The sequence below is a fragment of the Momordica charantia genome (genome assembly GCF_013281855.1).
Source record: "Momordica charantia cultivar OHB3-1 chromosome 5 unlocalized genomic scaffold, Mcharantia_2.0 BLBB01000005.1, whole genome shotgun sequence".
NCBI classification, from domain to species: Eukaryota; Viridiplantae; Streptophyta; class Magnoliopsida; order Cucurbitales; family Cucurbitaceae; genus Momordica; species Momordica charantia.
In genome coordinates, this window is record NW_028275163.1 from 18,194,761 (window position 1) to 18,207,642 (window position 12,882).

The 12,882-nt window shown below is 39.9% G+C and overlaps 2 protein-coding genes across 2 annotated transcripts; one reads left to right on the forward strand and one right to left on the reverse strand.

Annotated features, from left to right (window-relative positions):
• The first annotated feature begins 213 nt into the window (after positions 1–213).
• LOC148211484 (protein VAPYRIN-like) lies at positions 214–3,162 on the forward strand. The gene is made up of 2 exons (XM_088123685.1): positions 214–1,389; positions 2,262–3,162. Exons 1-2 carry the CDS (start codon positions 498–500, stop codon positions 2,948–2,950), a joined length of 1,581 nt encoding a protein of 526 aa, XP_087979811.1. The 5' UTR covers positions 214–497; the 3' UTR covers positions 2,951–3,162.
• A 3,097-nt stretch (positions 3,163–6,259) lies between these two features.
• On the reverse strand, positions 6,260–12,773 carry LOC148211485 (uncharacterized). The gene is made up of 7 exons (XM_088124431.1): positions 11,887–12,773; positions 11,169–11,670; positions 10,597–10,772; positions 8,730–10,062; positions 8,258–8,504; positions 6,638–6,858; positions 6,260–6,424 (listed from the first exon to the last, which is right to left on the reverse strand). Exons 1-7 carry the CDS (start codon positions 12,771–12,773, stop codon positions 6,260–6,262), a joined length of 3,531 nt encoding a protein of 1,176 aa, XP_087980557.1.
• Positions 12,774–12,882: the final 109 nt, after the last annotated feature.

Consider the following 12,882-nt stretch of genomic DNA (forward strand, 5'->3'; position numbering starts at 1 on the left):
CTTCCCAAAGCTTCACTATAAAAAGGTAGAATCCCCCTTCTCCAAGGTGTACATTCTCTACTCAATATAACTAAAGTTTGTCTCAACACACTAGCTCAAACTAAGTCTTAACTTAACCTTCGAGAAGGGGTACGTGACCGAGCATCACACTAGTGTAAGGTCTTGTTTTCATGTCTTCAACTCAACTAATCAAGAGTTCACCATACAGTTGATGATGTGTGAGAATCCCGCATCAACGAAAAACATATTCCATAAATTACATTTTTTAAGAAGAAAAAAAAAAGAGACAAAACCCCATTGTAATAGTAATATACTAATATATTAAGGAATATGCAAAAGGACAAGAGGCATAATAGAACAAGTCTCCCATTGTTTTTAACATCCCACATTTGTCACTCCCTCACTCCCTTGTCTTCAAACCCCAAACGCCGGCCCTCCCTGTTTTAAACACTCCCCCACTGCTCCTCCTCTCACAAACACAAACAACCAAAACCAAAATGGACCGCCTCATCACAGTCGAACCGTCCAGCCTGATCCCGGTTCGCATCGAACCGCCCGGAAAATGCTCCGGCCACCTCACCCTCCGCAACGTCATGTACACCATGCCCGTCGCCTTCCGCCTCAGCCCCTTAATCAAATCCCGCTACACCTTCAAACCCCAATCCGGGATCATCCCCCCGCTCGCCAATCTAACGGTGGAGATCGTTTACCATCTCCCGCCGGGATCCAATCTCCCAGAGTCGTTCCCTCGCTCCGATGACTCCTTCCTCCTCCACAGCGTCGTCGTCCCCGGCGCCGCCTCCAATTTCGCCTCCGACGCCGTCCCCGCCGACTGGTTCACCACCAGGAAGAAGCAGGTCTTCGTCGACAGCGGGATCCGCGTGGTGTTCGTGGGGTCGGCGGTGGCGGCGCAGCTGGTGGCGGAGGGGGCCATGGAGGAGGCCAGGGAGGTGCTGGAGCGGAGCGACCCGAGCTGGAGGGCGGCGGACGCGGTGGACGGGCAGGGGAGGACTCTGCTCCACGTGGCGATTGCGCAGGGGAGGCCGGATCTGGTGCAGCTGCTGCTGGAGTTTGGTGCGGACGTGGAGGCGCGTGGAGGGGACGGGAGGACGGCGCTTGAGGCGGCGGCGGAGGCGGGGGAGGCGCTAATTGTGGAGCTGCTGCTGGCGCGTGGGGCGAAGAGGGAGCGTGGAGAGGCGCTGCATTTGGGGGCTGGAGGGGGCCATTTGGAGGTGCTGAAGCTGCTGTTGGTCAAAGGGGCTTCCGTTGACGCTTTGAACAACGATGGCAGCACGGCGCTGCATCTTGCCGTCGAGGCGCGCCGCCGGGACTGCGCCAGATTGCTTCTTGCCAATGGCGCTGATCCTGACCTTCGCAATGCCCAACAAGGTCACTACTTTTTCTTCCTTTTCAAAAACTTACTTCCATTACAAAGTTTTGTACAATTTCTTTTCTAAAAATGGTAATCAAATTGGGCCTGTTGGCAGTTGGCACGTAATAAAATGAGTTTGAAGGCACAAAATCGACCTTTAAATTTTCTAAAAAGAAATAAGTCGACATTTAAATAATTTTACTAAAACATACCAATGGCGTTCTTACTTGTATTTTATATTTTATTTTAAACTTCGGAATACTATTTCTTTTCTATTCTTCGAAAAAAATTAATTTGTCAAAATCAACATACCTAGTATAATCTATTCCTTCCCTTATATCAGAGGTTTAAACTCCATTTTACAGAAAAAATACAAAAATCAATTAGAACATAAAAATCCTAACCATTTCTAAAATTTAAGTTTTGAAATGCAATTCGATGAAATCCAAAATTTAGATAAAAATTAGGTTAAGAGTAAATTTCAATAATACCTTGAACTTTGAAAAAGTTTCATTTTTACCTTTAAACTTCAAAACTTGTTTCAAATTATCCTACCATTAACTTTTCTTAAATGAGGATAGAAAAGTGTGATGTGACAATAACTCATATACACCTGACACAAGTTCCCAAATTTTATCTATGATAAGTTTCAGTTGTACTTTTATAATTTAAAAAGTTTTATTTAACTCTTCCACCATTAAAATTGTTTCAAAATAACCATCTCATTGTAACAATTTTTAAAATTTTTTCATTTAACAAAAGACGGTAAAGTGACGTGACAGTGAAGTGATACAACGTGGCAACATCTGTACCATTCAAACTTGATGATATGTTTCTACTTTGTAGTATATCCTTTTTGATTAGTTTTATTTTAACCTTCAATTAATAGGAGACACGGCGCTGCACATGGCGGCGAGAATCGGGGACGAACAAATGGTGAAGCTATTACTCCAAAAGGGAGCCAACAAAGAGATCCGAAACTGGGCCGGGAAGAGGCCATACGACGTCGCATTCGACCACTCCCACACCCGCCTCTTCGACGTCCTCCGCCTCGCTGACAAGCTCGCCGCCGCCGCCCGCAACGGCGACCTCCGCTCCATCCGCCTCCTCCTCGACTCCGGCGCCGCCATCAACGCCCGCGACCAGAACGGCTGGACCGCCCTCCACCGGGCCGCCTTCAAGGGCCAAAACGACGCCGCCCGGGCCCTCCTCGACCTCGGGGTCGACGTCCACGCCACGGACGACGACGGCTACACCGCCCTCCACTGCGCCGCGGAGGCCGGCCACCCCGCCCTCGTCGACCTGCTCGTCCAGAGAGGCGCCGACGTGGACGCCCTCACCAAAAAGGGAATCAGCGCCATGCAGATCGCGCAGTCGCTGCAGTACGCGCGGATCATGAGGATTCTGATCCAGGGCGGCGCCAGGAAAGAAAACGACGTGTCGTCCCAGCAGCCCAATCCACGGGGCGGGAGCTTGAGGAAGAAACAGCATTTCACTCGTCGGAGCCGAGGCAGGATTATGAGCCTCCGTAGCACGGATTTCGACAAGTCGTCGTCGGTGCCGCTGTCGGTGGTGTGAACGGAATCGGATGAATTAAATAATAATATTATCGATGCCAAGAATTATAATTAACCACACTTGCCGTCAATGTAAATGTATGTATGGTAGTGATGAGATTAAATTGTTATAATTACTATATGTATTTTTCCATCACTTTTCTTTGTATTTTCAAAACAACAATAAGTTCGAATTTTGTAATTAATCCAATTAACCCATTTTTTCCTTTTAAATTAATTAGAGAAAATGTGGTAGATACGAATGTTTAATAATATAATCTAGTCACACATGTAATTGTTTGATGTGTTTTGTTATTTTAATTAAGTCAATCTGATAATTGGTAGTGAGGAGTAATTATAGATTGATCATGAATAAAATGTGTAGATACCATAATTAATTTCTAATTTAATGAAAAGCCAAATTAGAAATAACGGATATTTTTGGTTGGTTATATTATGACCCCAAGTCAGATAACTACTTCTTCTTCATTCCTTCAGAGAAATGTTTTTCTTCTACGTACAATAGTGAAGAAAAACTTGAAGAAATCATCAGCTAGATTTGGAAGATGACATCCCAATTCCAACCCTATTCTAAGTATTTTTCGGGGATGGGGACAGTTTTGCACTCTGTCCAGCCCTGTTGTCATTGGCATGACTTGAAGTTCGGTATATAATAATAGACAATGTGAAAATGTTTGATTGAACAATTTTTTACCTTAGGTTTAATTGGATAAGGAAAAGTTTACTTCGGTTTTGCATTAAAAGTGTTCCACAAATAAATTTAAATAGTATGATCTAAAATCGAAAAATAACTTAAAATTATTTATCTTATTTAAAAAGAAAATGATTTAAAATAAATTTAGTTATTTATATGTTTTCTATAATTTTTTTAAACTAACATAGACTTTTAATGTTAATTTATTTATTAAAATTTAAAATATGGTATGAGGTTAAATAATTAACTTCCGTTAAAATGGTATGAAATCGTGCAAAATTCCGATTCCAAATTATTCTCTCTTTCATCTGATAACAAACAACATGATTCATTTGAGGTCTAACAAGCTTACAACAAAAGGGAAAATAAGTTAATATTATTGTAATTATAACAAAAAAAAATTAAGATTAATTGTAATTGGATTAATATTTGATTATATTGTTATTCTTTTGGCAAGGTTTGGTGGGCGTTAGTTGGAAAGTTAAACCACCTAAAAACGATTTTGGTGTTTATACTTTTCTCTCTCTTTTAGTTATATTAGTATAGTGTTAGGTAATTCAAGGACTATAGGTAGATTTCATTTTAATTATACTAATGCTAATGTTTCTTCTATTTTCGAGGTGGATTGAATAGCGAGGGACTATTTCGAGTGGGTGGTAGACAGGGACAATTAGAGAATGATCTAGGAAAGACTCCTACTTTACGTCATGGAGGATATGGATTGTGGGAATAAATATAATTTTAAATGGAGAAAGAATATATATTCGTATCGTCATTCAAAAGCACCTATAGAAACATATATATATGAGATGGAGAGTTAGTAAAAAAAAATGGAGAATTAAGCTTTCGACTTTTAGACGAGGTTATTAATACCTCAATCGTTAAACTATACGTACAAGTTGATAAGATTCTAAAAATACTTAAAAAAAAAAAAACCTAAAAAGACGTAAGAACCCCTTCAACGACAAAGACCAAGCTTGAATTGCTAACAGAATCCACATTCACATCCACATAAAAAATATTAGCCAAATGGCGCACTGCTCGTTTTTCTCACAGAAAACACAAGTATTCACCACATCAACACAGATCGATAAATTATCCATATTGGAAGGGGACTAAGACATAAAAATGGCGCACAAAGATTTTAATTTTGCTAGGAATCTGCAAAATTCAGAAGCCCTTCCACCTTTAAAGCAAACTATAAGTGATGACGAAGAATGATAACTATGGATGTCAATATGTTGAGCCAAATGATAATTCAACACTCTTCACTGTGTAAAGAACTTTTTCTCGAAATTTCTATATTAATTTATCATCCGAACTAACATTGATAGGTATATTCAAGATGAAAGTAGTCTCCTCTTCCTTAAAATGCAGACTAATTTTGCCTCGGTCCATATGCAATACGTTGTTCTGAGGTCACACACTCAACTATCAAGAAGGAGGGTCAGGAGAAACTGCACAAGAAAAGACCCGTCATTTGGGACCCACACCTACTAGAATAGATCTCGATGTTTTCCCCACACCACCTAAGCCCAAAGTGTAAAATGAAGGAAGGATAAGGTCAAAATTGGAACGACCAATTTAAGAATTGTTGTGTCGTGGGTGAAACCACTATCCTGAAAACAAAATTGGCACGACCGCAGTGCTAAATCGTTATATTGCCAGAATGCTCCCCAAGGTTAACACAACCTCTGATACAAACGTGCACTCGTTAGAATGGAGTGGAATTCACTCTAAGTGTGCCACGCAGTTTTGACAAAATCAAAACCTAGGAAAAGAAAACGTTCCAAAAAAGATAGCCTCACGCCCAAGCTAACCAGACGGTGACAGAACACGTGTGGGTCAAGACTTGGGCTTACCTTTCACCATGTTTATAAGCCCACTACATGGTTTTGGCTTATAAAAACCAACTTTCCAAATGATAATCTTTCAATGTTGGACAAAAATGAATTGGTTTACCTTTATCATTCCCAACAATCCCCCACGAATGACAAAGAGTAAAACAGAAGAAGAAAGATAAGAACAAATTTTTCTGAGCAAATGATGGACAACTTAAACATTAATATCTTTCGATTTGAATTAATGTATTAGTGAAGTAAGGCAACAACCTAAGTAGTGAAAGTGAGTTACCTCCTGAACTTCCAGTAATTATAGTTGAGACCCCCACAACACGTTTAAATCCTTGATATTGATTCCGCGATAGTTATCAAGTGCTATTCATTGCCATGTACATAGAACCCTTGGCCATCGTGACAACTCTAGAAAGAGACTCTGACTCTTTCATAGAAGGCGGCCTAACCTTCACGGTCACGCTGTTGTTTCATCAAGTCTATCATCGATAAACCACTCAAAACTGGGCTATGAAGACTTTGAACATTATCCATCAAGTCGTTATAAGAACCACCCAAAATAGGGCTATGGATTCACTATGTGATTTATTACATCCATCAAGTCCATACCTCGACCACCCAAAAGAAGGGCTATGGATTCACATTGTGTTTTATTACATCCATCAGGTGCATACCTGGACCACCCAAAATTAGGGCTATGGATTCACAAATGAGAAACATTAAATGCTGAGTCCCATACAACTTGATGACTCTACAATTACCCTCATTGTTGGCCTTTGGTGAGAGAATCTGCTAAGTTCCTCTCGAACCTAACATAATTCAAGGAGATAATGCCATTTTTCAGCAATTGTTTCATAGCTCTATGTCTTAGACGTATGTGGCGTCTCTTACCATTGTACACACTGTTTTTGGCAATCCCTATGGCAGCCTGCGAGTCACAATAAAGGGATACAGGTACAGATTTCCCCCACAACGACACATCTACAACAAGACTTCTCAGCCATTCAACCTCTTGTCATGCTAATTCAAATGCTATGAACTCGGATTCCATAGTGGAACGTGCGATGCAAGTCTGCTTTGCTGACTTCTAAGAGATAGCTCCTCCACCTAAAAGAAACACATATCCGCTAGTAGAGCTCACCTCATCGTTATCTGTAACCCAGTTTGCATCACAATACCTTTCTAACACAGCAGGAAACTTGTTATAATGCAAACAGTAATCCATGGTGCCTTTTAGATATCTCAATAAACGATGAAGAGCGGTCCAATGTTCATTACTAGGATTATGTGTATATCTACTCAATCTACTTACAGCATATGCAATGTTAGGTCTAGTATAGTTCATTAAAAACATAACACTACCTATGATTTTTGCATATTCAGATTGAAAAATCGTATCATCTTTATTTTTCTTTAGACTAATGCTAGCATCATAAGGTGTTCTTACAGGTGGATTATCAAAACAGTTGAATTTCTTTAACATTTTTTCTATATAGTGTGACTGGCATAAGGAGAATCCATTATCATTTTTCCTTATTTTAATACCAAGTATTACATCAGATTCTCCTAGATCTTTCATCTCAAAATGTGAGGATAACAATAACTTGGTATCATTAATGACATGTAAGTTTGTACCAAAAATAAGCATGTCATCAACATATAAACATATTATCACACATTCAACTCCAAACAACTTTGAGTAAACACACGTATCAGAACAATTTACTTTATAACCATTGTTTACTAAAGTGCTATTGAATTTCTCATACCATTGTTTAGGAGATTATTTAAGACCATAGAGAGATTTTCTAAGCTTGCATACTTTATGTTAAGAAACCCTTGAGAGTTGGATCTAAGAACCTTGCTAACGAACAAGACCCATAGAACTCAATCCCAAAAACCCCGAAAACAAGTATGGAATCAACCCAAGGAAAAGTTTTAGAACGGATTACCTTGATGATCAATATCAAGAGTAGAGAAAACTTGTTTCTAAACTCGTGATTCGAATCACTCCACAAGAGGTATGATCAACACCGCTTGAATGATCCTAAGATGCAAATTCTAAAGACACAAGAAATTGCACAAGAAATGGGAGATAAATCTCTCAACCAAGCTAATGAGAAAACTCACTTTTCATTCAACTTCAAATTGTGTTACAACAAGACATCTCAAGGCTATATATAGCCATCCTAACAAGCCATATGAAAAGTCTTAAGCAAATGAAAAGACTTGTAACTTACAAGAAATGAAAAGACTTGTAAATGAAAAGACATAACTTACGAGAAATGAAAAGACAAGCAAATGAAAAGGTTAAGAACATGGAAAGCCAACCAAAATAATTGCAATCCCGTCCATAATGAGGGATGTGAGTGTTTGACTTGGTTTTTGAATTGAATGAGTTGACTTTGACTTGTCTTGATGGAGTTGACTTTGACCTTGACCAAGTGGACTTTAACTTGCCATAAAAACACTTAAAAATGCATAACTTGCACCAAATTGAAGTGCATAGTTCTAACTTCTTGCACATCTTCCTTTATTTCTCTTGTCGAGTTCAAGAACGCTTGGACACGAAGTAGCAAAGCTTGTTGAAGTTTCCTAGCTCTCGATCTTGTAATCGGTCCATGAGGCATAACAACGGTAGCTCCTTGGTTCATATCATCCTCCCCATCTTCAGAAGGATTCGTCCTCGAATCGAAGTCATCAACTACATCAAAAGGAGACAAATCAGAAACATTAAAGGTAGCACTCACTCCATACTTACCTGGCAAATCAATCTTATAAGCATTATCATTGATCCGTTCAAGGACTTGAAAAGGACCATCGCCTCGTGGTAGCAACTTAGACCTTCGTTGAGTTGGAAACCGTTCCTTTCGAAAATGTACCCAAACCCAATCCCCTGGCTGGAAAACAAGGAGCTTGCGTCCTTTATTGATGCGGGAAGCAACCTTAGTGTTTTGCTTCTCAATCCTTTCCTTAACTTCTTTATGTAGCCTATGGACAAGATCAACCTTTGTGCTAGCATCATAACTCACAAATTCATTAGGAGGCATAGGCAACAAATCAAGTGGGGAGATAGGATTGAAACCATATACAATTTCAAACGGTGTGCATTTAGTAGTACAATGGACAGCCCTATTATATGCAAATTCAATTAATGGCAAACAATCCTCCCAAGTTTTAAGATTTTTATCTATGATTGCTCGAAGCATGGTAACCATTGTCCTATTTACTACCTCAGTTTGTCCATCAGTTTGGGGATGACAAGTAGTAGAATAAACAAGTTTGGTTCCCAACTTTCCCCATAACACACGCCAAAAATGACTTAAAAATTTTACATCGCGATCACTAACAATAGTTCTAGGAATGCCATGCAAACGAACAACTTCCCTAAAAAACAAATCAGCAATCAATTTAGCATCATCGGTTTTATGGCATGGTATGAAATGCGCCATCTTGCTAAACCTATCAACCACTACAAATATACTATCCCTACCCTTCCGAGTTCTTGGTAAACCAAGGACAAAATCCATAGAAATATCAACCCAAGGAGTAGTAGGAACAGGCAAAGGTGAATATAAACCATGTGGTTGTAACCTAGACTTAGCTTGTTTGCATGCAATACAATGCTTACACACTTTATGCACATCATGCTTCATCTTAGGCCAATAAAAATGTTCAGCAAGCATATCATAAGTTTTAGAAACACCAAAATGAGCCATTAAACCACCCCCATGAGCTTCCTTTACAAGCAATTCACGAATTGAACAAGATGGAATGCAAAGTTTTCCTTTTCGAAACAAAAATCCTTCAAACAACATGTAATCATCAACAACAAGTCCTTTTTCACACGATTCAACAAAAGGAGCAAAGAACACATCATCTAGATACAAGGACTTGAGATGTTCAAATCCTAAAATCTTAGCATTCAAAGTATTAAAGAGAGCATACCTTCGTGATAAAGCATCTGCAACAATGTTCTCCTTACCTTGTTTATACTTAATCACATATGGAAATGTCTCTATAAACTCCAACCACTTGGCATGTCTGCGATTCAGTTTGCTTTGCCCTCTCAAGTGCTTTAGGCTCTCATGATCCGTATGAATGACGAACTCCTTTGGCCAAAGATAATGCTGCCAAGTGTGCAAAGCTCGTACCAAAGCATAAAGTTCTTTGTCATAAGTTGGGTACCGCAAAGAAGCACCACTCAACTTTTCACTGAAGAACATTAGTGGCTTATGGTTTTGCATTAGTACAGCCCCAATTCCAATCCCACTTGCATCACATTCAATTTCAAAAGTCAAATCAAAGTTCGGTAAAGCAAGTAGAGGAGCATTGCACAACTTATCCTTTAAAACATTAAAAGCATGCTCTTGGGATGTACCCCAAACAAAAGGAACATTTTTCTTTACCAATTCATTTAGAGGTGAAGCTAGGGTGCTAAAGTCCTTAATAAAACGCCGATAAAAGCTAGCTAGCCCATGAAAACTTCGAACCTCCCCAACATTCGTGGGAGTTGGCCATTCGCTAATAGCCTTAACTTTCTCACTATCCACCTCAACTCCTCGACTAGACACAATGAAACCAAGAAAATTAACCCTTTCCATGCAAAAATTACATTTCTTTAGGTTAGCATACAATTTCTCGTTTCTAAGTGTAGTCAGAACAGCACGCACATGCATTACATGATCTTCCAAAGACTTCGAATACACAAGTATATCATCAAAATAAACAACCACAAATTTTCCCAAATATTCACGCAATACATGGTTCATCAACCTCATGAAAGTACTAGGAGCATTAGTTAAACCAAAAGGCATAACAAGCCACTCATACAATCCATATTTGGTCTTAAATGCAGTTTTCCATTCATCTCCAACATTCATACGAATTTGATGATACCCAGATTTCAAATCAATCTTAGTAAAGAGACTACAGCCATGCAATTCATCTAACATATCATCTAACCTAGGAATAGGATGACGATATTTAACAGTGATCTTATTAATAGCCCTACAGTCTACACACATTCTCCAAGTTCCATCTTTTTTAGGCACTAAAATAACAGGCACACTACAAGGACTAAGGCTTTCGCGTACATACCCATGAGCTAACAATTCATCCACTTGCCTTTGAATTTCTTTGGCTTCAGTAGGATTAGTCCTATAAGCTGGTCGGTTAGGTATGGTAGCACCTGGAATGAAGTCAATCTTATGCTCGATGCCACGAAGTGGTGGCAATTCCTTGGGCATCTCCTCGGGAAACAAGTCCTCAAATTCCTGTAAAAGAGAAACAAAAATACTAGGCAAGGAGGTGTTAAGCTCGTTAGTAAGAAAACAAGACCCTTTGTACAAAAGTACAAGAACAGTCCGTTTCGCCATTAAAACATTCCTAACCTCACTTGAACTAGCATACAAGCTCACCGTTTTGGCTTTTCTCTCATTTTTCCCACTAGGCTGATTGCTACTCCCTTGCTTTTCACTCAAACTTTTTTTTTCTCTCAACTCATTTTCTTTTGTTTCTTTTTCACTTTTTGCTTTTGCATCAGCCTCTTGCCTCTTCTTTTCAAGTTTGCATTGATCAACATGCACATCTTTTGGTGACAAAGGTACAAGAGTAGTTTTTCTTCCATGATGAGTAAAAGAATAGCGATTGGCATACCCATCATACATTACCCGACGGTCAAATTGCCAAGGTCTACCCAACAATATATCCCCGGCATGCATAGGTACAACATCACACAAAACATCATCAACATATTTTCCAATAGCAAAAGAAACAAGAGCTTGTCTACTCACCTTTACCTCCCCACAATCACTCAACCATTGAAGTTTATATGGTCTAGGATGTGGTTTTGTCTCTAAGTTAAGCCTCTTGACCAGAATAGAACTTACAACGTTGGTACAACTACCACTATCAATAATCACACTACAAGGCACAGTTTGGACAAGACACCTAGTGTGAAATAAGTTCTCTCGTTGGTCTAGGCCATCCTCCTTAATTTGAGTACTGAGAGCTCTCCTAGTGACTAATGACATATGTGTAGGGTCCTCTTCACTATACTCCTCACTCTCACATTCACCATTGTCGTCCTCTTCTACCTCATCTTCCTTCTCATCTTCTGTTACAAACTCTCCTTCTCTAATTATCATAGTTCTTCTATTAGGGCAGTCTCGACTGTAATGTCCTACTCCTTGACATTTCCAGCATTTAATATCCCGATTCCTCACATTAGGTTCATCAACTTTCTCTTTCCCCTTCTTGGAACTCTCTCCTTTCTCAAACTTTTCTTTTGGTTTCTCATATGCCTCTCGATTTCTAAGTTTAGAATCAGCACTCTTACTATCCGTTTTCCATGTAGAAGATGAATGGGAAAAGGGCTTAGTAGAATACCTTTGAGATCGCCTTTGGAGCTGCTTCTCAATTTTGATGGCAAGGTGCAACATCTCTTCGATGTTAAAGTAAGGTTGTAGATCAACCTTATCCGCAATCTCCTTGTTTAAGCCATTAAGAAACCGTGCCATGAGATTCTCCATGTCCTCTTCAAGATCCAGCCGATTCATCAACGTATCCATCTCCTTGTAATAGTCCTCCACAGACTTACTACCTTGTCTCAACACTTGGAGCTTTTGCGCTGTGTCCCTGTGGAAATGTCTAGGAACAAATCGCCTCCTCAACAACTCCTTGAACTCATACCATGAATCGATTGGCGCCTCAAGGTTTCGTCTCCTAATTGACATTAATTTGTCCCACCATGTTACTGCATAATCTTTGAATTGAGCAAGACATAGTCGTACCTTCTTTTCTTCACTGAAATTATGGCAATCAAACACGAACTCCACTTCTTTCTCCCATTGAATGTACGCTTCCGGATCAGTCTTACCATAGAACTTCGGAAGTTTTAATTTGATGTTTCCCAAGTTTCGATCAACTTGAGCATTCGCTCGTGGGGCTCTTTGGAAATTATGATAGCCTCTTCCCCGGCCTCTCCCTCGATCTAAGCCACGACCAACGTGTCTATCACCCCCTCTTGGACCCGCTAAAACTGTAGCCTGATCGTCCTCCCAATGATCGGATCCATCACCTTCATACTCATCCTCATCCATAACACGTGGTGGTGGAGGTGGTGGAACTCTCTCCTGAGCTTGGTTTTGAGTCTCCAACCTTCCTATCCGTTCTGTCAATGCCTCCATGCTACGAATCATTCGTTCAACAGTTCCTTCTAGCGCCTCTCTCCTCCGGGCATCAGAAATATTGCCTTCATCTCCAAGATTAGCCATGCTGTAAAAACAAAATAGAGTGACAAGAAATGGACCTCACAAGCACTCCCTCACTAATTCACTCGTTAGTGAAGTTCACTCGTGTTTAACCCTCAACACTCAAAATAAT

Excerpts from the sequence above, each read along its gene's own strand:
- LOC148211484 (XM_088123685.1), top strand. The coding sequence starts at position 498 with ATGGACCGCCTCATCACAGTCGAACCGTCCAGCCTGATCCCGGTTCGC. Across the intron at positions 1,390-2,261 it reads CCTTCGCAATGCCCAACAAG|GAGACACGGCGCTGCACATG; the intron begins GTCACTACTTTT and ends TTCAATTAATAG.
- LOC148211485 (XM_088124431.1), bottom strand. The coding sequence starts at position 12,773 with ATGGCTAATCTTGGAGATGAAGGCAATATTTCTGATGCCCGGAGGAGA. Across the intron at positions 11,671-11,886 it reads CTCCAAAGGCGATCTCAAAG|TCGAGACTGCCCTAATAGAA; the intron begins GTATTCTACTAA and ends AGGACATTACAG. Across the intron at positions 6,859-8,257 it reads TTATAAGATTGATTTGCCAG|GTAGTGTTATGTTTTTAATG; the intron begins GTAAGTATGGAG and ends CAAAAATCATAG.